Source organism: Salvelinus alpinus, chromosome 3 (genome assembly GCF_045679555.1).
Source record: "Salvelinus alpinus chromosome 3, SLU_Salpinus.1, whole genome shotgun sequence".
In the NCBI taxonomy this organism is placed as follows: domain Eukaryota; kingdom Metazoa; phylum Chordata; class Actinopteri; order Salmoniformes; family Salmonidae; genus Salvelinus; species Salvelinus alpinus.
This window is the reverse complement of record NC_092088.1, coordinates 31612277-31638092: the sequence shown is the minus strand read 5'-3', so window position 1 is coordinate 31638092 and position 25816 is coordinate 31612277. Positions and strand designations below refer to the sequence as shown.

Here is a 25816-nt window from a genome sequence, read left to right as displayed (position 1 = left end):
CTCTTGGGTTAGGTGTGAATCATCCCTTTCCGCCAAACCTTTTTTAGTATGGATTTCACCTGGCTGTCCCTCATATATTGTTTCTACAGCTCTAGTGGATTCCTGTGCTGCTGGGAATTTTATGGACCAGGCCCTTGCCTCCTTCCTGCACATCACCTCATAGCTGCTATCCTCTCCATTTCCAGTCCAAGCGTTGGATATGCGACCATTGGGATCTGTCACAGCTCCACTCACTCTCCACGTGGGACCCAAGCACCAGGAAAACCTTCCCTTCCTCATTACCTCTGCACCCTTGCACAAAGCCATCCTTGGCCTCCCGTGGCTCCAACTCCATAATCCCACCATCTCCTAGTCAGAGTGGAGGATTACCGCCTGGGGACCAGAATGTCAGATTATGTGCTCTCCCGCACCCTGTGGTTCCACGTTGGTGGAGGGCCCTGTGAGTGTCCGCGAGCCCATTAATCGGTCCTCCTGTATTATTAGCCCCGTGTTTTGGGATGTAGATGTGGGCATCCACCAGGGTCTGGAGAGGGCTCCTGCCACCTGGCCACCCCGGAGCGCAGCTACATCTCCACGGGGGTCAGAGATTGGTTGCTGACCTGGGCACACATCCCTCGCCACTGGACACCCAGGTATCACCCGCACCACTCAATCCCTTTCTGAGAAATACTGGTGGCCCACTTTGACGCAGGACGTTGCACACTATGTCAACTTATGTTCAGTATGTACTCAATCTAAATTTCCCTAGCACGCTCCAGCAGGTAAACTCCTTCCCCTTCTCGTGGCTCAGCAACCCTGGTCTCATCTGTCCGTTGATTTCGTCACTGATTTTCCCATCCTCTGATGGTTTCACCACCATTTTGAAACTGCATGATTCTCAAAATCATGCAGTTTCATCCCTCTCTCCGTACCTCTCTCCAGGTTGTAGAGGCACTGTTCCAGAAGTTCTTCCGGCACTATGGCCTTCCGGAGGATATCGTCTCCGATCGTGGCCCCCAATTTACATCACGTGTATGGAAGGTTTTCATGGATAATCTAGGGGTCACGATCAGCCTCACTTACCATGGCAATCTAACGGGCAGGTGGAGAGGACGAACCAGGAGCGGGGGAAGTTCCTGAGATGTCACTGCCAGGACTGGGAGTGGGCTCGATTCCTTCCATGGGCTGAATACACCCAGAATTCATTGCGACACTCCTCCACCGGGCTGACTACCTTCCAGTGTGTTCTGGGTTATCAGCCAGCCCTGGCTCCGTGGACTACGAGCCAGACCAATGCTTCTGCAGTGGGCGAGTGGTTCAGGCAAACAGAAGAGGTATGGAATGATGTCCACGTGATCCGCCATCAGAAAGAGCAGGTGGCTCACCACCGCAGTGAGGCTTCCGTGTTCCATCCTGATCATGTCTGGCTCTCCACCAGGAACCTCCCGCTCTCTCTGCCCTGTAAGAAGCTGAGCGGTTTGTGGGGCCAGTCATGGTCATACGGAGGGTCAACAAGGTAACATACAGATTACAACTCCCCACTAACTACCGTATCTCACCATCTTTTCATGTTTTCCTTCTCAGGCTGGTGGTTCCTGGTCCCCTGGCTGATGCCGTCCACCATGACACACCTCTGCCTCCCTTAGACATCGAGGGGAGCCCTGCCTATGTCGTCAGATCACTCCTGGATTCCAAGTCGTGGGGGTCGGCTCCAGTACCAGGTGGACTGGGAGGGGTGCAGTGCTGGGTTCCGGTGGGCAACATTCTAGATCCCAACATCATCCGATAATTCCACCTTCGCCGTCCGGCCCGCTCCCCACCCTCGGGGCTGTCCTCCTGGCCGGCGTTGTCCTGTGGCTGGTGCCACGCGTCGGGGGTATACTGTCATGTCTACTCCCTCTCCCAATCTCCGGCACGAGATTTCACCTGTCCTGGCAAACCGTCATTATGCACACTTGGCAACCCTCATTACGCACACCTGCACCCCATCATGAGGCACACCTGGACTCCATCACTACCCTGATTTCTCCCCCTTTACCTAGAGCTCCCTAGCATCACTCTTCAGGCAGTATTGGTATGTTTCCTTGTCAGACGTTTCTCTTGTTTTGTATTGTTCTACGTTCATTATTATTAAACTCGCTAACTGCACCTGACTCCCTACGTTGACGTTACGCTGTGGGGTGTTTTGAGTGAGAAAGACTGAGGATAACCAACCAGAGGAGAGCCAACCACAGCCCCCTTCATTATTGACACATTGTGCCGACAACATCAAAGAGCCATACCAGACTATGAAGTTAGGACTTCAAGAGTTAGGTGTTAGCCAGACAAGTGATTAACTACAATGGAAAGTAACTGTTTTTCTGGCTACAACATAACACAATTTGAAGTAATGTGGGGCAGACTCTCACAATAATTAAACATCATTGGGTGTGGATACAGTGAGAATGTAGATCTGAGCAAGTGTGATGTCAAACATTTTTATGGATATGTACAGTATGGAAATTATCATGGAAATTCTAACCAATAAGGAGAGACTTTGTTGTTTCTTGAAACAATCATTTTAATATAAATGAATTATTGCAGTAATGGAGCTGGTCAATGACCAGCCATAGGTGATTGTTGAGAGCCCAATGATTCTGAGTTGGGGCTTGCCTTACATAGCCCAACCTTGTTACATTTCCTTAATCCATAAACTATAAAAAAAATAGTTGCATACTCCATAAACTCCCAGTAATTTATTGGGTAAATCGCCAATGTTTCGGCATCACTGTGCCTTCGTCACCCTGAAGAAGGCACAGTGATGCTGAAACGTTCGTGATTTACCCAATAAATTACTGGGAGTTTATATATGGGGTGTGCGACTCTTTAGCTTATAGTTTGTTCGCAGTTACTCAGCACCTCTACATAAAAAGTCTGGGTGTGTGCCAGCTCATGTTTTTTATTCGACATTTCCTTAATCCACCACAACTGTCTCAATGTGTCGAACCAACAAATATCTACTGGATGAGGTGGCCAAATATTCGGAGTCCTCTATTCTCCTGCGAGTACTAAGAACTGTTTGTTCTTAGAATAGAGGATAAGGAGAGACTTCGTTCGGGAACAGAGACACCTCGTTCCGAACATGCAAGTTTCAGAGTACAGAGGGTGGGGGTAAGAACACGAGATGTGCACAGCCGTGGTGAATTAGGCACAGAGTTATGTGAAAACAGCAACTTACACAACCAGAGTAACAGGATTGTTCACACCTATAATTTATATAAACCTTAATGTAATGCTAATTTCCTTACACTCCCCTCAAGACACTCAGTTTCTTATATAAAAATGTAAGGATACAAACATTAAATAATTATTGTTAAGCATACATTTAAACAAACAAAATACATCTTTCTGGTGCCTGACATTTCATCCATGGTTAACAACCTTCCTTTAGATTGCTGAGTTTAATACCTTCTTTATCAAAACACAATCAGGAAAATAATAAACATACTATTTAAATCACACAAGCTTCATTATAGCAAATGGGACAATTGGGACAAATGGGGCAAATGGGACAATAGCAAATGGGACAAATCCTGCTGACAACGAGCGCAGTGGTAGGGGTCAGCGTGATAGAAATGTCCATCTCGTTGAGAACCCTTCCTACACCAGTGTAATTGGCTATAAAATAACCAAACTATACTACACAAATTTTGTGATGGCATTGTCAGTGTGCATCCTTGCTTTGCACAAGTCCTCATATTCTAAAATCAAATGATTTCTCTAACAGGTTGGGACCTACATGGTTGAGTATCTGCACCAGGTGGAGGTGACCAGACTCTTCCCATTTGTGTTGGCTCTTGGGGACTGCTCACAGGTGTTTACAGTCGTTAGTGGACCGCCATTGGAGCAAGGTACACTGTTTGGGACACTGGATGTGTACTTCAGGCAGTGGTGTGTATTCATGGATGACAAGGGAAGCTGGGCTTCCCAACAAAAATGTACCAATAAAAAAAACAAAAATAATTGATCTTTCGTCTCCCTTTGTTTCATAATTTCCCTTCAATTCGCAAAAGGAATGTATCTCACAGGAGAAATCATTTGAGCAAGCGAAACAGCAGCCCTCTGTCTCTCTAAATGTAGGCCATCTATCTGATGCTGTCTGGTCCAAACGAGTATGACATTGTTGCTGCCCGTAGCATTGAAGGCAAAGGAAGCCAGTGAGCATCTGGCCTCCCATGATAAAAAAAGTATACAAAATTGACCAATCAGCGTTGAGCTAAACTGAGCGAGCTCAACTGTGAATGGTCCTGGCACACCCAAAAAAAGTGTCAAGGCAAGCCAGCCTGGATTTTGGCGTCACTCCCATTGAGAGCATACGTCATTGAGATGAAAATTTGAATGGTTGCGTCTCATTGTATTGTTGGCCTCCGGTGGCTAGCTAGCTAGCTAAAATGGCCCCTTCGAGATATAAAATGGCCATGGATGGAGATAGGGATTTGGACTTGTGGTTTTACTTAATTCTCCATACTGGCCAATGATTATAACGGCCATTCTGAGCCAACTATTAATTCATGCATTGGATGGAAGTTCAATATGTAGCTAGATGTAGAAAGCTAATGTTAACTAGCTAACGTTGCCCATGAATGGAAGTTAGGCAAGTGAGCAAGTATTTTAGCCAGGTAGCCTAGGACAACAAAAAATAAAAGTGTGTACTGTATGACAGAGTGATAGACCGTTTCGTCAACATGAAAGAGAGGAGGATGGCATTGGCGTTTCTCTACAGGTAGGGTGAGTCAACATGTTTTTATACTTGCACAAAATCAAATCAAATGTTACTGGTCACATACACATGGTTAGCAGATGTTACTGCGAGTGTAGTGAAATGATTGTGCTTCTAGTTCCGACGGTGCAGAAATATCAACAAGTAATCTAACAATTCTACAACAACTACCTAATATACACAAATCTAAGTAAAGGGATGGAACAAGAATATGTACATATAAATATATGGATGAGCGATGACCGAGCGGCATAGGCAAGATAGTATAAAATACAGTATATACATATGGGATGAGTAATGCAAGATATGTAAACATCATTATTAAAGTGGCATTAATAAAGTGACTAGTGATCCATTTGTTAGAGTGGCCAATGATTTCAAGTCTGTATGTAGGCAGAAGTCTCTTTGTGTTAGTGATGGTTGTTTAACAGTCTGATGGCCTTGAGAGGGTAGCGGGGTGAACAGCCAGTGGCTCGGATGGTTGTTGTCCTTGATTATCTTGTTGGCCTTCCTGTGACATCGGGTGCTGTAGGTGTCCTGGAGGACAGGTAGTTTGCCCCTGGTGATGAGTTGTGCAGACCGCTCCACCCTCTGGAGAGCCAGGTGGAGGGCAGGGCAGTTGTCGTATCGGGAGGTGATACAGCCCGACACGATGCTCTCAATTGTGCATCTGTAAAAGTTTGTGAGGGTTTTAGGTGACCAGACAAATTTCTTCAGCCTCCTGAAGTTGAAGAGGCGCTGTTGCGCCTTCTTCACCACACTGTCTGTGTGGGTGGATCATTTCAGTTTGTCCGTGATGTGTATGCCGAGGAACTTAAAACGTTCCACCTTCTCCACTGCTGTCCCGTCGATGTGGATAGGAGGGTGCTCCCTCTGCTGTTTCCTGAAGTCCTCATCTCCTTTGTTTTGTTGACGTTGAGTGAGAGGTTGATTTCCTGACACTACACTCCGAGTGCCCTCACCTCCTCCCTATAGGCTGTATCGTCATTGTTGGTGATCAAGCCTAATACAGTTATGCCATCTGCAAACTTGATGATCGAGTTGGAAGCGTGCATGGCCACGCAGTCATGGGTGAACAGGGAGTACAGGAGGGGGCTGAGCACGCACCATTGTGGGGCCCCAGTGTTGAGGATCAGCGAAGTGGAGATGTTGTTTCCTACCTTCACCACCTGGGGGCGGCCCATCAGGAAGTCCAGGACCCAATCGCACAGGGCGGGGTTGAGACCCAGGGCTTCAAGCTTAATGATGAGCTTGGAGGGTACTATGGTGTTAAATGCTGAGCTGAAGTCAATGAACAGCATTCCTACATAGGTATTCCTCTTGTCCAGATGGGATAGGGCAGTGTGCAGTGTGATGGCGATTGCATCGTCTGTGGACCTATTGGTGGCGGTATGCAAATTGCAGTGGATCTAGGATGACAGGTAAGGTGGAGGTGATATGATCCTTGACTAGTCTCTCAAAGCACTTGAAGATGACAGAAGTGAGTGCTACAGGGCGAAAGTCATTCAGTTCAGTTACTTTTGCCTTCTTGGGTACAGAAACAATGGTGGCCATCTTGAAGCATGTGGGGACAGCAGACTGGGGTAGGGAGAGATTGAATATGTCCGTAAACACACCAGCCAGCTGGTATGTGTGTGCACGAACACGCATGCACACACACACACACACACACACACACACACACACACACACACACACACACACACACACACACACACACACACACACACACACACACACACACACACACACACACACACACACACACACACACACACACACACACACACACACACACACAGAAATCAGAACCATGGATAGCCACATCCTATTTAGCTTACGTTGATTGGATTAAATTGTTTTTGGTATTTTTTAGTTGTCACTGTATTAGACTAAGCAGAGGTGATTTGATGTTGAAGTTGAAATGGTGCTGGAATAGTGGAGGCAGCTCCTGTTTTCTTTCCAATTTGCGGTAACTCTCTGTGGTTCAAAATCAATAGTTGTTTAGTGGTCGGAAAATGTTACTTGCTTGACCATGCTCTAGGTCATGTAGCTTTCTGTTACTGTACATGCAATATGCTTTGTGGACTTCACTGGACAGAGGTTGCTATCCGGTGATAAAACAAAGGTGTGGTTGAATTTATTTTGCCACTGTGTCTTCTTATTGTCTCGGCCTTAAGGCCTATGTACTGTATCACGGTCGCAAGGCATATGAAATATGGTTATAGAGCAAACAACACAATTATTACAACACATAGGTTGTCACCCACACACCGCTACTGGTTTCAAGTCCTATTATGTGTTTGATATCAACTCTCCCACTGTGCCCCAGCATGGAAATTCCTACACACCACAGTGTATCAGCTGCCAGGAACAGAATCCCTGCAGTAAGACTGTTGCGAGCATGTCTTTTTCCTCCACTGAACAATAGTGGATAACTATCTGCTCTCGTATGTAGTGTGAGAAGTGACAGGAGGAAACACAGACCTCCTGCTGATGTGTTCCTGTGAATTTAATAGATCCATGGATGGATGAGTCATGAGTGTCTCATTCCAATGCTAATATGCTCTTTAGGCACTATTTATCGCTCTGTTAAATTGACTTTTAGTTTGTTTTCTAATGCATTTGTGCCTGCTTTTTTCCTACAGTAAGTTATGTGGCTCGTTCTGGTATTCTTTCATTCTATCACAATTTATTTTAAATACAAATGTTACATTTTGGGGATTGTGAAGAGCTTTATGAATAAAATAAAATTAAAAGTAAGTCATTAGTTCATGTCCTTAGTAGAGTGACCTTCAAATTGAATATTTTACACTTGTTTTGTGTAACAATGTTTTAACTCGACCCAAATGTAGAACATTATTGTATGGCAAAACAGCATGGTGTGTGTGTGTGCTGTCACCGAAGATAGCCGAAGTGTGTCAGTGAATGTGAATATCTATGGATTAGCTCTGGCACTGTCTGATAGACAGATCTGTGTTAATACCACTTAAAACAGATTGTCACACACTCATGCTTTGTGTGCACATCAATTTCAACTGAGGCTTTAGTCCAATAATTGGACTGTTTGGTTCATGAAATAATATAAATAAATTCTAATCAATCTTATGAAATCTTGTCTTGTGAAATAACACATATTTAGACAATAAGGCTTTGTTTCAATGTGTTATTTAAACAAATTATATATTCTTGTATATTTTCACTGAAATTAATGATTTGAAATTCAACATTGTATCTTGATTGTGTGTCGGAAAGGGAGTGGGTGGGATGGGAGAAGGCAAAAATAAGCAAGCAAACTTTTAATTAGGATGACACTGAAAATAACCCAAGGATTACATAAATTACCCAGCTACTGGGTCAATCCCCCAACCAAATGTGCTGGGTTTATGTCATAACCCAAAACACTGGGTTGTTTAAACCCAGCAATATAGTCTAATTTACCCAGCAGTTGGGTCAAGGGCTCAATCCAAGGCGCTGGGTTAGAAGCACAACCCAAACCCCTTGGGTTGAATTATGTCAATGCTGTGTTTGAGTAACAATGATTCATTTTGGAAAAAGAATATGAATTGCCATATTAGGCATAACTAAATGTCTACCTTTTAAGATGCCAAAATATAAATTGTTTTCAGTATCCTAATTATGTTTTCTGATTGTTTCAGTGCATGCACAGGGCTACCACAGGGCCACCATCTTCAAAGTTCACTCAAAAAGTAAATGTTTCTGAACTGGGTTTGATTTAGTTTTTGTTGTTTTAATTGTTATTAAAATTGTGTTAATTGTCTTTTAAACTTCCATTGGTTAATCTATTGCTCAGTTATCACTTGGCCCATGGAAATAATGATGTAGTTGTCCCTTTAAATATCCTAAGGTCAACATCCCCATAGTGTTCACATTTCTCTCATGTAAATATTGCAGCTACATAAAAAGATAAAAAAATGTATTTGCGAAATATCCAATCTTTGCTATTTTCTTCATTACCATGCTGATGATTTGTATTGGATTTATTTTTATCTGTTAGACATTGAAAACATGTTTAGTATATTTACTACATTTAGTATGTTTAGTTTTTTTCTCTCTGTGAAGTAAGTTAATTTAAAGTTTTTTGATTTGGTTTATGTAGAATACATTTCAATGTTTAACACAGTAACCAAAAGCCTGATCTAATTTGCATATTCATACTGAGTTTGCGGCAAACAGAATGTTCGCCACAAGTTTCCCAGAATTGTTTGCCAGAAGTTCACAAGTTGCCGCAAGTTTACAACAACAGTTCCCCGCAAAACTAATTTGCATGTGAAAATATGAGCTTTTTTTTTTTTTTTCCTTTTATTATTATTTTTTTTTTATTTTTTTTTTTTTTTTTTTTTAATTTTATCCCCTTTTCTCCCCAATTTTCGTGGTATCCAATCGCTAGTAATTACTATCTTGTCTCATCGCTACAACTCCCGTACGGGCTCGGGAGAGACGAAGGTCGAAAGTCATGCGTCCTCCGAAGCACAACCCAACCTAGCCGCACTGCTTCTTAACACAGCGCGCCTCCAACCCGGAAGCCAGCCGCACCAATGTGTCGGAGGAAACACCGTGCACCCGCCCCCTCGGTTAGCGCGCACTGCGCCCGGCCCGCCACAGGAGTCGCTGGAGCGCGATGAGACAAGGATATCCCTACCGGCCAAACCCTCCCTAACCCGGACGACGCTAAGCCAATTGTGCGTCGCCCCACGGACCTCCCGGTCGCGGCCGGCTGCGACAGAGCCTGGGCGCGAACCCAGACTCTGGTGGCGCAGCATAGCACTGCGATGCAGTGCTCTAGACCACTGCGCCACCCGGGAGGCCCGTGAAAATATGAGCTTGCCGCAAATTTGCCAAAGCTTTGCCACAGCTGTTAGCCAGAAGCCATTTTTTCAGTAATGAGGCCAAACATTTTTGGTAACCACTGCAATACACAATTTATCTTGGTTGATAACGTTTGAGATAAAGTTTGTTTGTCTACCGGATCAAGCACATGTACAGTAAACATATGAATTATGGCTGTGTTGCTTATTGGCTTTTGTGTAATTAATTTGCACACAATGTATCACCCATACTTTAGCCTACATCTGTGTCTGGTGTGACGCTACGCTTTGTGGATTCAGTTGACTGTTCTTTCTCTCTCCGTGCCCACTGTCCTTTTGAATCACCATACCGGCTGTCCATCTCATTCCCTATACTGTCTCCTTCACCTTTCTTCTCTCCCTGAAATCCCTGTCCAGGTCCTCATGATAAAGTGTTTATGGGGAAATTCTTGAAAGTAATCGTGATGCCTTTTTAAACTGGCATGTTTGCAAGGATATTTAAAAACAAAACACATTTGTCTTGCCCTGTCCAGGTCTGCTACCCTGACCGCCTCACGCTGATCCGCGGCAACCACGAGTCATGGCAGATCACACTGCTGTACGGTTTCTATTTGTATTTATTAAGGGTCCCCATTAGCTGCTGCCTTCTTACTAGGTCCAAACACATTAAGGCACTTACATTACACATAAAACAAAAGATAAAACAATACATTATATAACATTATTACACCACTACATATCTACAATACAAAAAGTTATAATACCACCATACAATAATATTACAATGTACGTGTGTGCTAGTGTTTGTGTGCGTATGCGTGTGTCTGTACCTGTGTGTGTCTCTTCACAGAAGAGACCATAAGGGTTATTTTTATCTGTTCCATAAGGTGTATTTTTATCTGTTTTTTTTTAAATCTGATACTACTGCTTGCATCAGTTACCTGATGTGGAATAGAGTTCCATGTAGTCATGGCTCTATGTATAAATGTGTGCCTCCCATAGTCTGTTCTGGACTTGGGGATTGTGAAGAGACCTCTGGTGACATGTCTTGTGGGGTACACATGGGTTTCTGAGCTGTGTGCTAGTCGTTTAAACAGACCCTCGGTGCATTCAGCTTGTCAACACTTCTTACAAAAACAAGTAGTGATGAAGTCAATCTCTCCTCCACTTTGAGCCATGAGAGATTGACATGCATATCATTAATGTCAGCTCTCCGTGTACATTTAAGGGCCAGCCGTGTTGCCCTGTTCTGAGCCAATTGTAATTTTCTTAAGTCGCTCTTTGTGGCACCTGACTGCACGACTGAACAGTAGTCCAGTTGCAAAAAAACTAGGGCCTGTAGGACCTGCCTTGATAGTGTTGTTAAGAAGGCAGAGCAGTGCTTTATGGACAAACCTCCACATTTTAGCTACTGTTGTATCAACATGTTTTGACCATGACAGTTTACAATTTAGGGTTACTCCAAACAGTTTAATCACCTCAACTTGTTCAATTTCCACATCATTTATTACAAGATTTAGTTGAGGTCTAGGGTTCAGTGAATGATTTGTCCCAAATACAATGCTTATAGTTTTGAAATATTTAGGACTAACTTATTCCTTGACACCCATTCTGAAACTAACTGCAGCTCTTTGTTAAGTGTTGCAGTCATTTCAGTCGCTGTAATAGCTAACATGTATAGTGTTGAGTCATCCGCATACATAGACACACTGGCTATACTCAAAGCCAGTGGCATGTTGTTAGTAAAGATTGAAAAAAGTAAGGGGCAGTGCCCGGGGGAATTCCTGATTCTACCTGGATTATGTTGGAGAGACTTCCATTAAAGAACACCCTCTGTGTTCTGTTAAACAGGTAACTCTTATCCACAATAAATCAGGGGGTGGAAAGCCATAACACATGTTTTTCCAGCAGCAGACTATGATCGATAATGTCAAACGCCGCACTGAAGTCGAACAAAACAGCCCCCACAATCTTTTTATCATCAACTTCTCTCAGCCAATCATCAGTCATTTGTGTAAGTGCTGTGCTTGTTGAATGTCATTCCTTATAAGTGGGCTGAGTCTCTTGTCAATTTGTTTACTGTAAAATAGCATTGTATCTGATCAAGCACCATTTTTCCCAAAAGTCTACTAAGTGTTGGTAACAGTCTGATCGGTCGGCTATTTCAGCCAGTAAAGGGGGCTTTACTATTCTTAGGTAACATAATTACTTTTGCTTCCCTCCAGGGTTGAGGACACACCCTTTCTAGTAGGCTTAAATTGAAGATGTAGCAAATAGGAGTGGCTATATTGTCTGCTATCATCCTCAGTAATTTTCCATCCAAGTTGTCATACCCCGGGGGCTTGTCATTGTTGATAGACAACAATAATTTTTTCACCTCTTCCACACCCCCATATGGAATTCAAAATTACAATGCTTGTCTTTCATAGTTTGGTCTGATATACTTGATGTGTAGAGTCGGCATTTGTTGATGGCATGTCTCCTTTGATCTTTTCTCCTTTGCCAATATAATTTACATTTACATTTACATTTAAGTCATTTAGCAGACGCTCTTATCCAGAGCGACTTACAAATTGGTGCATTCACCTTATGATATCCAGTGGAACAACCACTTTACAATAGTGCATCTAACTCTTTTAAGGGGGAGGGGGGGGTTAGAAGGATTACTTTATCCTATTCTAGGTATTCCTTAAAGAGGTGGGGTTTCAGGTGTCTCCGGAAGGTGGTGATTGACTCCGCTGACCTGGCGTCGTGAGGGAGTTTGTTCCACCATTGGGGTGCCAGAGCAGCGAACAGTTTTGACTGGGCTGAGCGGGAACTGTACTTCCTCAGAGGTAGGGAGGCGAGCAGGCCAGAGGTGGATGAACGCAGTGCCCTTGTTTGGGTGTAGGGCCTGATCAGAGCCTGAAGGTACGGAGGTGCCGTTCCCATCACAGCTCCGTAGGCAAGCACCTACGGACAGGTGTGGCATATCAAAAAGCTGATTAAACAGCATGATCATTACACAGGTGCCCCTTGTGCTGGGGACAATAAAAGGCCACTCTAAAATGTGCAGTTTTGTCACACAATACAATGCCACAAATGTCTCAAGTTTTTAGGGAGCGTGTAATTGGCATACTGACTGTAGTAATGTCCACCAGAGCTGTTGTCATGGAATTGAATGGTCCTTTCTCTATCATAAGTCGCCTCCAATACCATTTTAGAGAATTTGGCAGTACGTCCAACCTCAGAACCGCCGACCATGTGTAACCACGCCAGCCCAGGACCTCCACATCTGGCTTCTTCAACTACAGGATCGTCTGAGACCAGCCACCCGGACAGTTGATGAAACTGAGGAGTATTTCTTTCTGTAATAAACCTTTTGTGGGGAAAAACTTGATCTGATTGGCTGGGCCTGGCTCCTCAGTGGCTGTGCGTCTCCCAGGCCCACCCATGGCTGCGCCTCTGCCCAGTCATGTGAAATTCATAGATTAGGGCCTAATTTATTTATTCAAATTGACTGATTTCCTTTTATGAACTGTAACTCAGTAAAATCGTTGAAATTGTTGCATTTATATCTTTGTTCAGTATACTTTTGAGCTACTTTGAAACTACTTAGCATGTTAGCTAACCCTTCCCCTAACCTAAACTTTTAGCTAACCTTTTCCTTATCCTTAAAACCCTTTAGCCTAACTTCTAACCCGTTCCTCTCCTTCTCTGGCCCACACTCCAGTACAGTAAGTGGCGGTAAGGCACCTTTGAATGTCAACCGCCGATACACGCCACATAAACTGTTTTGTGAATTCTTCCCTCACTTCCTTTCTTGACGCAAGTGCCCGGAAGTGCCCGCAAAACTGGATTATAAATCATTCCCAAGTAATCAGACACACCACAGGACGATTTTCAAAAGGACGTAGGTTAGTCCCTCGCAATGATTTCTTTGATCTGTCTGGCGTTTATATTTGCTGGGAAAGTTTGGGCCGAGTGTTTTAGCAGCACTCCAGCTAACCTGTCGTCGTTTTTGCCGTGAAAAGGAAGCGTTCACCGTTATTTATGTTGTTGGCTAGTTATCCATTTCACAGTGCGAGAAATACGGCACAAATTGTTATTTTACTTGCTACCTCGTTTATCTGAATTAGTTAACGTTAACATGCTAGCTTGTCAGTTAACTAGCTAGCTACTCTGGCCACAATATGGCCAGGATATTCGGTGTCTTTGGGTATACGACTTGTGCATCAATCATACGTAGATTGCTAGCTAACGTTAGGTACTGATATTGTTCACTGGGCTAGTGTTTGCTAAATTATTTAACCTTTATTTAACCAGGTAGGCTAGTTGAGAACAAGTTCTCATTTGCAACTGCGACCTGGCCAAGATAAAGCATAGCAGTGTGAACAGACAACAACACAGAGTTACACATGGAGTAAACAATAAACAAGTCAATAACATGGTAGAAAAAAAGAGAATCTATATACAATGTGTGCATTGCAATTGTCCTAGCTCCACAGGGAATGTTAGTTTTGTTTGATAAAATCCAGTTTTATAGGTTAACACGAAACATTTGTAAACCGCTTGCGTCGTGATTTCCGTCTCATTCAACTTTGTGCGAAACATTCGTGGTAAATACACACACTAAACACACGTTTATCCAGTCATGGTTAGGTTCTTTGCAATCCTCTGTTTGTTAGTAACACAATCACACTTGATGGCTCTTTTTCTGGGACGTATTGACCGAAACAAACCAATTTGAAGACACCAATCAATGACCTCATTGTGCACCAATGGTAGGAGCGGTCTATCGTTGATTGACTGTATTTTGGCCCTATGACCACTGATCATCTTGAAATCTAGCTTGGAAGATAGCCAATGAGCTGATGTAAACGGCAATATGTAATGGTTATACGTTCGAAGACCAGCCTTTGTCGTAAACTCTGGCGTAAGAGGTTCATTCACCAATCGAAAATCCTACTTGATGGAGCCACAAGTGTTACGCATAGCAGTACATAGTGAAGAGCATTTTCAGCAATTTTATATATTTAAATTATGGCAAATAAATCAGGAAAAGCTAAAACAAAGTCTAGATATACAGATGTAACCCAAATTATAGAAGAAATTGATAGGATACTACATTCTCCACAAAACCACGAAATGGTACAAGACATTTTTCTATAATTTCATTGACATTGCTGTGGTGAATGCCTTCATCCTCCAGAAGGAAATGGCCAAGAGCTGTGGACAGCCCCCCATCTCACAGCTAGCTTTCAGGGAGCTGCTCATCCAGGAGCTTGCTAGCTACAGCAAGTCCACTGTAGCACCTTCTGTCCCCTCTACCTCGGTCACTTCTGCTCCAACTAGTGGTGTTCACCTGCCCAGATTAATCTCTGCAGGCATGAATGTGCCTCAAGGCAAAAAGGGCACAGTAGGGAGACGTCGCTGTGCCCTTTGTCACAGGAAATGCCCCATCACCTGCACCACCTGTTCAGTAAGCCTCTGCTTTACAGCAGAAAGAGACTGCTATGGGCCATGGCACCAGCAGCACAATATTGTGTAGAGGACTGAGGGTCTTCACAATATTGTAAATAGAAAATGTGTAAATAGTTACCCTTGTTGTTTTATTTTTTATTTTCTTTAAAAAAATATTTTTTATATATATTTTTTGATGTGTGTTAGAATAGCATTTATGTATTTTGTATATAGTTCTTTCCTTCAAAATGTATCACTGTACCAATTCGGCCACTTGGGTACATTTGTGTGGGACACCTGGGTGACTTCATGCTCAATGTCATGTAGCTCGCTCATTTTTGAAGTTATCTGTCTAAAACTTTGCTTAGCTATTGTTGCCATCTTATGTTCTTCATTCAAATCATCCCCAGCATCCTATCTGTATGTTTGGCTGTTCTTGGTCATTTGAAAGATGCAGCAACAATAAAAAACAGAAAACATATGTTTATTTCCTTGTATTTTCTTCTACCAGATCTATTCTCCTACATTCAATTCACATTTCCACAAAATTCAGAGTGTTTCCTTTCACATGATACCAAGAATATGCATATCCTTGCTTCTGGGCCTGAGCTACAGGCAGTTAGATTAGGGTATGTCTTTAGGCGGAAATTGAGAAGGGGGGCTACCCCGAAGAAGTTAATATTTTCCAACATGTCATCAGCCACTTACCTTCAATTAAGTACAAAACATTTCACAGTGTTAACTTTCTCTTTATCCCTGGTTGATGTACATTTCAGCCTCTTCAGTGTGGATGGGGTATAGCATACATTTTCAACAACAAAGACTGCACTTCCAGTTTGTGTTCTTCACTCAACTCTTTTGTCTTCATTCCTAGGCACAGCACAGGCACAACACCGTTGGCATGCAAAACATTAAATCAAATCAAAACAAAGCGTAACACGTTATAAATAATATCAAATATCAATGCAGTATGCCGAATTAGCCATCCATTGTGTTATATCATAAATTGTCTTACATGCCGTCACTGTTGTCAAAAGTTTATAAACATACTAACCCAGTCAGTCTTTGGGCCACATCCAGGTTCTTTATCAGTGGCACACATGAAGCAGTTGTTGGCTTTGTTGAACTCATAGGCATGAACTGAACATATGGCTGTCCCACACAACTACATAAAAATAAATAATTTACATTTACTTGGAATTAAATGTCATTACATACCAGACATTTTTAGTATATCCTCAGCCATTTCTTTCGCTGTTGCTCCATGTGTTTTTGAAGGTTCCATATCTATTTGGGAGGGGATGTTGGGAAGTTCCATACAACTTCCTTGGCCATTTACCCCAAAAATAAAAGCAAGGCCAGCCGTAGAAAAATGCTTATTGAAATTCTCGATAATTGTAGATGTATCGGTGGTAGCAGTGTTTCCTAGCCTCAGTGCAGTGGGCAGCTGGGAGGAGGTGCTCTTATTCTCCATGGACTTTACAGTGTCCCAGAACTTTTTGGAGTTTGTGCTACAGGATGCAAATTTCTGCTTGAAAAAGCTAGCCTTTGCTTTCCTAACTGCCTGTGTATATTGGTTCCTAACTTCCATGAAAAGTTGCATATCGCGGGGGCTATTCGAAGCTAATGCAGAACGCCACAGGGTGTTTTTGTGCTGGTCAAGGGCAGTCAGGTCTGGAGTGAACCAAGGGCTATATCTGTTCCTGGTTCTATATTTTTTCAATGGGGCATGCTTATATAAGCTGGTGAGGGAAGCACTTTTAAAGAATAACCAGGCATCCTCTACTGACGGAATGAGGTCAATATCTTTCCAGGATACTTGGGCCAGGTCAATTATAAAGGCCTGCTCGCTGAAGTGTTTTAGGGAGCGTTTGACTGTGATGAGGGGTGGTCGTTTGACCACGGACCCATTACGGACGCAGGCAATGAGGCAGTGATCGCTGAGATCCTGGTTGAAGACAGCAGAGGTGTATTTAGAGGACGTGTTGATCAGAATGATATCTATGAGGGTACCCGAGTTTACGGATTTGGAGTTGTACCTGGTAGGTTCCATGATAATTTGGGTGAGATTGAGGGCATCTAGTTTAGATTGTAGGACGGCCGGGGTGTTAAGCATATCCCAGTTTAGGTCACCTAACAGTACAAACTCTGAAGATACATGCGGGGCAATTAATTCACCTATGGTGTCCAGGACGCAGCTGGGGGCTGAGGGTGGGCTGTAACAAGCGGCAACAGTGAGAGACTTACTTCTGGAAAGGTGGATTTTTAAAAGTACAAGCTCGAACTGTTTGGGCACAGACCTGGATAGCATGACAGAACTCTGCAGGCTGTCTCAGCAGGAGATTGCAACTCCACCCCCTTTGGCAGTTCTGTCTTGGCGGAAAATGAATACACATACATAGAGGCATTTTTCCAGCTATGATTTTAACACTCAGAATCCAGAATGGATATGACAATGGGGCCAGCACAGGATGTAATACACCCTTATTACAATCTACTTTTTGATCTTCTTGACTTCTTATCTGGTAAACTGCTCATATGTGTCAAGAAAAGAGCCCCAATTAGGGGTTAGTGTACTCCAGTAAGAAAGGGCTGGTTTAGATTAAAAACGATTGCCCTGTGTCCCCGTTCAGAGGCATGAGAGACTAGGCAGTGGTAGAATTGAGTTGGCACTTTATTTGCCCAAACACCCATAGACCCACAAGGTTGAGGTTACTCATGGACAGTAATTAGTAATATATTTTTTTGTTGCATTGATGCATTGTGTCTTCTAACTGTCCAAGAATAGGATCCAAAGTGTTAGGAAATATTTGTTCCCATAAATACAAAGGAGGATGTCTCTCCTCATAACTATGGCACTTTAGTCAGACTACCAGACTGTGCACCACAGAGCCAATCAGGAGAGAATACATACAGGTCAACGGTGCCAATTGAAAGTCAAGGGGTGTGTCTATGCCTTTTGGATTACTCTCTCTTTAAAGAGAACCCCTGTGGTTCAAGTCTGCTCTGCCCATGTCTGAAAGTGACAGAGCCAGCAGCCAAGAGAGTTTTTTACAGTATGTCATGAAAAAGTATTACACTTATGAACGTATGTAAAATGCTAATAAGTATTAGATCCAGTACAATGGAATAACTAAGACCTGAATTTGAATGCAGCGTGTTCCAATTCCTCCTTCTCTTTCTGTCCAGCAGGGTCAACCAAAAACACTTGGCCTGATGGTTCATGCAGATACTGGGGAAGCAATATAGAAATGTATTGATCCCTTAAAGAATTTTACTATTAAATGATCCATATCACAACCCTCATACCTCTTCACAAAAATGTACCTACAATTTTTGGGGAAAAAGGATTTTACTCACAAAAGACGTAGGAATTTATTTTACCAGTTAGAAATAGTAGGCCATGCATCAAATAACAATTTTCATCAGGGAAAACTAACCCTCAAATGCAATATTGCATTTTGTAAGTTGTCTGCAGGTTTGTTGTGAATGCACTCAAATATCAAGTCATTATCAGGTTATGTAAACTGCGTTCTAAAACTCAACATAGAAGGATTTGTCTTAATGTACAGTATATGAAAGTGATGCTATGAAAATGATTCTTTCATGTTATCAAGCTCACTGACTGACAAATCACCGTATATTACTGTGATTAAAAAGAGCATATGAAACATTGTTTTTCATGAGGCCTACCTGTGCGCCTTTCTTTAAGCACCTCTGAACACCTCTCCTGTCCTTGATCCATTCCATATACCTTTGACATCCAATAGTCAAAGGTATATGAAATACAAATGGTATAGAGAGAAATATCCTATAATAACTACAACCTAAAACTTCTTACCTGGGAAAATTGAAGGCTCATGTTAAAAGGAACCACCAGCTTTCATATGTTCTGAGCAAGGAACTTAAACGTTAGCTTTTTTACATGGCACATATTGCACTTACTTTCTTCTCCAACACTTTGTTTTTGCATTATTTAAACCAAATTGAACATCTTTCATTATTTAGTTGAGACTAAATTGATTTTATTGATGTATTATATTAAGTTAAAATAAGTGTTCATTCAGTATTGTTGTAATTGTCATTATTACAAATAAATTTAAAAAATCGTCCGGTTAATCGGTATCGGCTTTTTTTGGTCCTCCAATAATTGGTATCGGTATCGGCGTTGAAAAATCATAATCGGTCGACCTCTAATATTAACTAAATATGCAGGTTAAAAAATCTATACTTGTGGATTGATTTTAAGAAAGGCATTGATGTTTATGGTTAGGTACACATTGGTGTAACGACAGTGCTTTTTTCGCGAATGCACTTGTTAAATCACCCGTTTGTCGAAGTAGGCTGTGATTCAATGATAAATTAACAGGCACTACATCGATTATATGCAACGCAGGACAAGCTAGATAAACTAGTAATATCATCAACCATGTGTAGTTGACTAGTGATTATGTTAAGATAAGTTCAATGCTAGCTAGCACCTTACCTTGGCTCCTTGCTGCACTCGCATAACAGGTAGTCAGCCTGCCACGCAGTCTCCTCGTGGAGTGCAATGTAATCGGCCATAATCGGTGTTCAAAAATGCTGATTACCGATTGTTATGAAAACTTGAAATCGGCCCTAATTAATCGGCCATTCCGATGAATCAGTCGACCTCTAGTTCAGATATAAATGTATACTATGTAGAACAAACATGCCTCTGACATATTGAATAAGGAATAACGTTGGCTCTATTAAAGGAATTTCTATTTGCAACGTTCAAAAACTGGTAACATTACAAAACATGAAAACATTTGGAGGTACAGAAAGAAAGGAAAATGGATAGAAAACAATTTATTGACTAAATCCTTCTTGCCACTACACTATATCACACCTGGTAAATAATTGGAGTTAATAAGGACCCAGTTACTCAAACTTGAGCACTTGGACCAGGACTTGAGCACTTGGACCAGGACTTGAGCACTTGGATAAGGACTTGAGCCCATGAACCAGGACGCAAGGTTTAGTGACCAGTTCACCTGAAATATCAGTTGAAAAAGAGCTGTTAGTTCGTGAACAGCCCGTCACTAGCCTACACTTGAGCTGGGACGATAAACTGAAAAATATCAACACCGATAATTTATTTCAGGCATTTTGCTGATATTGTTCATTACGATAAGTAGCCTACACTAGAAATGTGCAGTTTGAAATGAAATACGTATGCTAATATAGGTGATTGTTAATGGGACAATTGTTGGCTACAACCATCAAACCAGCAGTGGTAGTTTAAAGGATCATTTGAAAAAACATTGCACATTGTTATAAACTTATCGTTCTATTTATTGTTCTTGCATCAGTTCAGGCAGTTTATCGGCCAGCTCTTCTCACTTTAGCATTCACTGGCAAGTCTCGACAAGGACATTCGAGTCCTAGGAAAATACAAACAAGGTTTTGTTTTATTTGTCCCGATGCGATACCATGGACATAATTACGTTATATGATTAATGAATAACAAAGGGCTATAGATTGACTTTGTTCCATCAGTTCAACACCTTAATTAAACTAGCCAATACAAGCTGTTCGTCGTCAATCGTCCAACCGTAAATAGCCTATGCGCCCCGATTCCATGGCTGGCTATAGGCCTATGAAACACGCAAAAGAAAATAAATGAATGTGCCACAAAACCATAATCACGTGGATTTCAACTCCTCTTTACCACTTACATTACACGTGATTTGTACATTCACTCACAGGAAACGATGAAGAAGCGTCATACTCTCCCTCCTCCGTTGAAAATAAATTTGACTGCAGCCAATCACAACGCACAAAAAGTAACACAGGTACCGAGAGGCAGGGCAGACTGACGAACCAGCAGTTTTTCCCTGTCATTGCTCGCTTTGTGACTGACAGGCACCTGTCCTATCAATAGATCACTAGAAGATGTATTTGGTTCATTCTATCTAGAAAAGGCTGTGCAGGCTTTTCTGACTGGTGAATTGAAGCTTTTGAACAATTGATCAAATCACTTTTTGTCAAAGAGAATGTATAATTCAATTGAAGGTTCATATAAATGATCATAATATAACATATTTGGTAGCGGAATAACATTTGTGGAAATCGGATCTAGACTTTATTTTCCTTATCATTAAATAGCCTACCTAAAAGATGTCATGAGTCTAGTTAAACTATGTACAATTGCAGGAAATGAGAGTTGGGATACACACACACACACACACAATTATTTTCCTAGGTCAAATTAAACAAAATCAAACTGGTGTTGTAACGGCTGATTTCCTCCTCTTCGTCTGAAGAGGAGGTGTAGGGATCGGACCAAGACGCAGAGTGGAAAGTGCCCATGTTTTATTATGAAATAAACTGAACACTACACGAAACAAAATAACAAAGAGAATCTAACCGAAAAACAGTCCCGTGTGGCACGAACACTGACACGAAAGACAAACACCCACAAAACACACGTGTAACCCCGGCTGCCTAAGTATGATTCTCAATCAGGGACAACGATTGACAGCTGCATCTGATTGAGAATCATACCAGGCCGAACACACAAAAATCCCAACATAAAAATCACACATCGACAACCCACCCAACTCACGCCCTGACCATACTAAATAAATACAAAAACAAAGGAAAACAGGTCAGGAACGTGACAGGTGTTGTATTTAATGTAGGCTATCTCAATAAATAATCATTTAAAAAAGGATTATGTCCTAGGTTCGAGGAGCTAACTAACCTGATCAAGACGATCCGCAACGCCATGAAGATCCGAGATATGTCCAAGTGTCTGGAGGAGTTTGAGCAGCTATGTCGAGCGTTCCTCAAAAGCAAGACTATAGTGGACAAGGAAGGGATGCCTCCTTTCTACATCCGCCTTCGGTCCGACCTAGAAGACTATTTAAATCAGGTAACCTTTCACAGTTCACACTGTTCCTATTAAGACACACACTCCTACCACTATGCCTAAGCACGATGATGGTTAATGTTTCCCTACAGCTTTGGGAGGACAAAGAAGGCAAGAAGAAGATGAACAAGAACAACGCCAAAGCACTCAGCACCCTGCGGCAGAAGATCCGCAAATACAACAGGGACTACGAGACGGAGATCGCCAGCTACAAGGAGGTGAGGCTTTTCGCTATGACAACACAGGATGGTAGATTCTTAGTATTCTGTTTTTTTTTTTAACGTTTTTTTTTATAGCAAATAACACTTACCAATAAGGAACCCACATATAAAGATACGTTAAATAGTCCAAATATGCGTTCTCTTTTGGCAACATTTTTGTAACCTTTTGGAGTCAATTACCCGGGGAACGTGGAAATCGAATGCATGAGAGTGAATGAGAGAAGACGGACCGCGAGCTTCAACGGTGTCACAAGCATATAGTGTGTCAAATTAGGAAGCAAGTCTAATGTTCATGCGTCTATAAGGAGCAATGCTGGTCAAATTTCCTTATAAATTGTGGTGATGGGGGGGGGGGAATCAATAGTTTTTTATTGCAATATTATCTTGAAAAATATTATATCGGTACTTTGACTCCAAGTATCGATAAATTAATGAAATGCTAGCGTTAGTCGGCTGTACCTGCACCAACACTCGGGTATATTTGATCCTATACCTTGTTCTCCGTCTTCTTAAATAGTCAGCCACCACGTTTTCAGCACTTTTATTTCCATGGCTGATCAAAACAAATTTTCTCATTCTCTTTCTTGTCTCTGAAGCAGACAAATAGTGAGCAATATGTTTGGAATGTCAAATCTAATAAATTGTCAGATTAGACTGTTTGTGCATCGCTACCTGTGTAATTGTAGATAATAGGCAGAATCTACCACACACCCAAAACTGATAAGTGGAGGTGCTGGAGGCAAAATGTTAAACTGAAAAAATAGGAAAAAGTCTCTGCACACTTCCAGTCTGGTTTTACCATTGTCTACATTGTAGAATAATAGTGAAGACATCAAAGCTATGAAGTAACACACATGGAATCATGTAGTAACCAAAAAAGTGTTAAACAAATATTTTATATTTGAAATTCTTCAAAGTAGCCACCCTTTGCCTTAACTGCCAAGAGTGTGCAAAGCTGTCATCTGTAAGGTTCCTTGAGCAAGGAATTTCAAACAGTCAGACACTAGAAACGTTCATTTTTTTCCATAGACACTTTTGTTATCTACAGGTCTGTTAATAACACACTGTTGTACTATTGTTCAGAAATATTTATATTCAGGAATATTTAACTATTCTAAAACATTTTATTCCATCGACACTTTTACACGTCTGTTCTCAGCAGACACTTTTTTTGGATTGTGGTTTACTTTCGGAAGCAAGAATACATGTTTATTTGTGTGCTGAAAAAGCTCTGTTGGCATTCCTTCAAGTTGTTTCAATGCATTCTATTTGAACATCAAGTGCTGACAACATACAGAAGAGCAGTGTGCCACCGATTTTCTTCTACTTGTGTAGTAGTAGTACCGTCTAATCTAATTTACTCCACTCTGAGCCATCCCAGAATCAGGTTTCATTTTATTAACAAGATAAATAAACTCTACTGGTTCACAGTGCACACAGAACTGAGTCTGCATCCAAGAATCCTCATCCTTGCAGCCATGATGCCGAATGCATTCGGACTCTCCGACAACGAGAGTGGTAGTTCCAGGTACCCCCAGGTTTATTGAGGTAATGAGAATATATGTCATATATGTTAAACCAAAAAAACACCATACCATGTTTCAGGAACCATATTCCAAAAGCCTTGATAAAATGGCACCTATTATATAGTGGTGCATACATGTATGCAGTAACAAGGGAAATTAGAAACAGAAGAAGTGAAATTGATAAGGGCTCACGAGGTTCTCCATGTAGGGGGAAAGCTGCCTCTCCCAGGAAAACGTGAGGACTTGGCATTGTGGTACCTTGTAGGACTGCTGGTGGTGGTAAATCGAGGGTCTTCTGCGGCTGTATGCCCCTTCATCCACCGTTGTGAACCTGTACCAGGCATCTTCTGTCTCCGTATCTCGCCTATTATATGTGTTGCTAGGTAAATCAAATCTAGTTGATCCCGGGCAATTCGCATCAATAAAATGTTCATGCCAGTCAAGTGTCTCTGTACACGATTTTATTCTCCCGTGTGTATTCTCTTCACTTGTTTGGCCGTAGATGGCTATTACCAGCTTATCGCCCTCTACTGTCCCAGGGTTATATTTGCCGCTTTCCCCTTATTTGTTTTTCAAGCAAATATCTTATGGTGCATTCGAGCACACTCGTTCGGTTCAGCTAGCCGACTTCGTCTAGCGAACAGCCGAACTGTAGCATGCTGACACCTTTACCCCAAAAGACTCACAGTTGTAATCGCAGCCAAAGGTGCTTCTACAAAGTATTGACTCTGGTGTGACTACTTATGTAAATCAGAATTCACTTCGTTGTAAGACGTCCCCCGTGTGTTTTCGGCTTAATGCATCTTTCCCAAGACACTCTGAGCCAGTGTGAGATGCTTAGTTCCTACTAATGGCTTCGTGGTATAATAGTAATCTTTTGTCTCTCTTTCAGAACCCAATGGTCTCTGCGGATGAGGAGGATGAGAAGGATGAGGTTGAATCAGGTGAGTTTCTTACCATGCCTTTTCATTACACCTCGATCTATGTCTACAGTAAATGCCATTAATGAAAGACTCAAACGTCTGCTTTGGTAATTTGGGTGCTAGCTCATAGTAAAGAAAGTAGCCTTACCAAGCCATTAGAGCCAATAGGGCAGGAGCCTCCCTCCTGTTTCGATAGAGAGGCAGCTTGATGTACAAGTAAACCCTCTGGACAGGAGGCTATTCTTTTGCAGGCACTTACCCCCAATCAATCTCTTTAGTGCCGAGTGCCAAGCAGAGACGCATCGGGTCCCATTTTTAGAGTCTTTGGGGATTGACTCTCCACCATTACAATCTCAGGATGACATTGATGCATTCATTCTATGGACTAGTCACTGTTTTAACTGCTGTTTCTTTTAGAATCACCCATCTTCCTTGATGTCTGTAGGGGTGTCGTCAGATAGTGATGACGAGCCGGGAGACGCCAAGAGCTTCCTGAAGAAGAAACCGGCCGCCGAGGCACTGCCGCCGGACAGCAGCAAGTTCCTGAAGGGAGCAGCGGTAAGATGGAGGACGCGCTCAGTGGCTCTGTTGTAGTGCACAGTTAACTCACTCGACAATTCTACAAGAATAAGTTTAGTAAGTCAGAAATGTGCCATTTTATCTATTTTTGTCAAGCCTTCTCCCACCGACAGTCAATTTCATTGTCTACCATCACTTTAAAGGGGCAGTGCAGTCTAAAACATGATTTTCATAATTTATGATATTTCCACAATGGGGGGAAATAACACTGACATTTAGAATATGATAATGCCCTTTTTGTGTAAAAGTTATTCTTATTTTTTTTACATCTCGAATTTCATCCTCTTCAAGTGGAATTTAACTTTTGGCCCACCACATAACGACACAAGGCGATCTGATTATAATAGACCAATGACCATATCCTCCTACTTCTGCCAGTCCCACCCGGTCAAATTGGTATTCCTCATTGTTGACATGCATAGGAGAGGTAGCTAGTTATGCACGGCCAAAGCAAGGGTTTGTGCAGTAGCTGGCTGCAATGCAGCAAGTATTTCTTTGCACTGTCTCCCGTCAGAGCAATCACTTCATCTGATTTGGCTTTGATTTTATTTCACTCACTCAAGTGGCATAAAAATTAAGATCGAACCTGAGCATATGCACCGCACACTTCAAGGTAGCTAGCCAGTGGATTTGCAGCTTTCATCCTCCATAAAGGGGCTG

At 42.2% G+C, this 25816-nt stretch overlaps 1 protein-coding gene across 1 annotated transcript in view; it reads left to right on the top strand.

Moving 5' to 3' along the window:
* The first annotated feature begins 384 nt into the window (after positions 1 to 384).
* Positions 385 to 25816, top strand: part of LOC139569798 (eukaryotic translation initiation factor 3 subunit C-like) — an 82787-nt gene continuing 57355 nt past the window's right edge. The window contains exons 1-10 of the mRNA XM_071391157.1: positions 385 to 439; positions 521 to 632; positions 1040 to 1495; positions 1564 to 1732; positions 3746 to 3869; positions 7071 to 7125; positions 21721 to 21910; positions 22000 to 22125; positions 24547 to 24598; positions 25023 to 25135. Of these exons, the coding sequence (XP_071247258.1) occupies positions 385 to 439; positions 521 to 632; positions 1040 to 1495; positions 1564 to 1732; positions 3746 to 3869; positions 7071 to 7125; positions 21721 to 21910; positions 22000 to 22125; positions 24547 to 24598; positions 25023 to 25135 (1452 nt within the window). The remainder of the gene's footprint in view (positions 440 to 520; positions 633 to 1039; positions 1496 to 1563; positions 1733 to 3745; positions 3870 to 7070; positions 7126 to 21720; positions 21911 to 21999; positions 22126 to 24546; positions 24599 to 25022; positions 25136 to 25816) is intronic.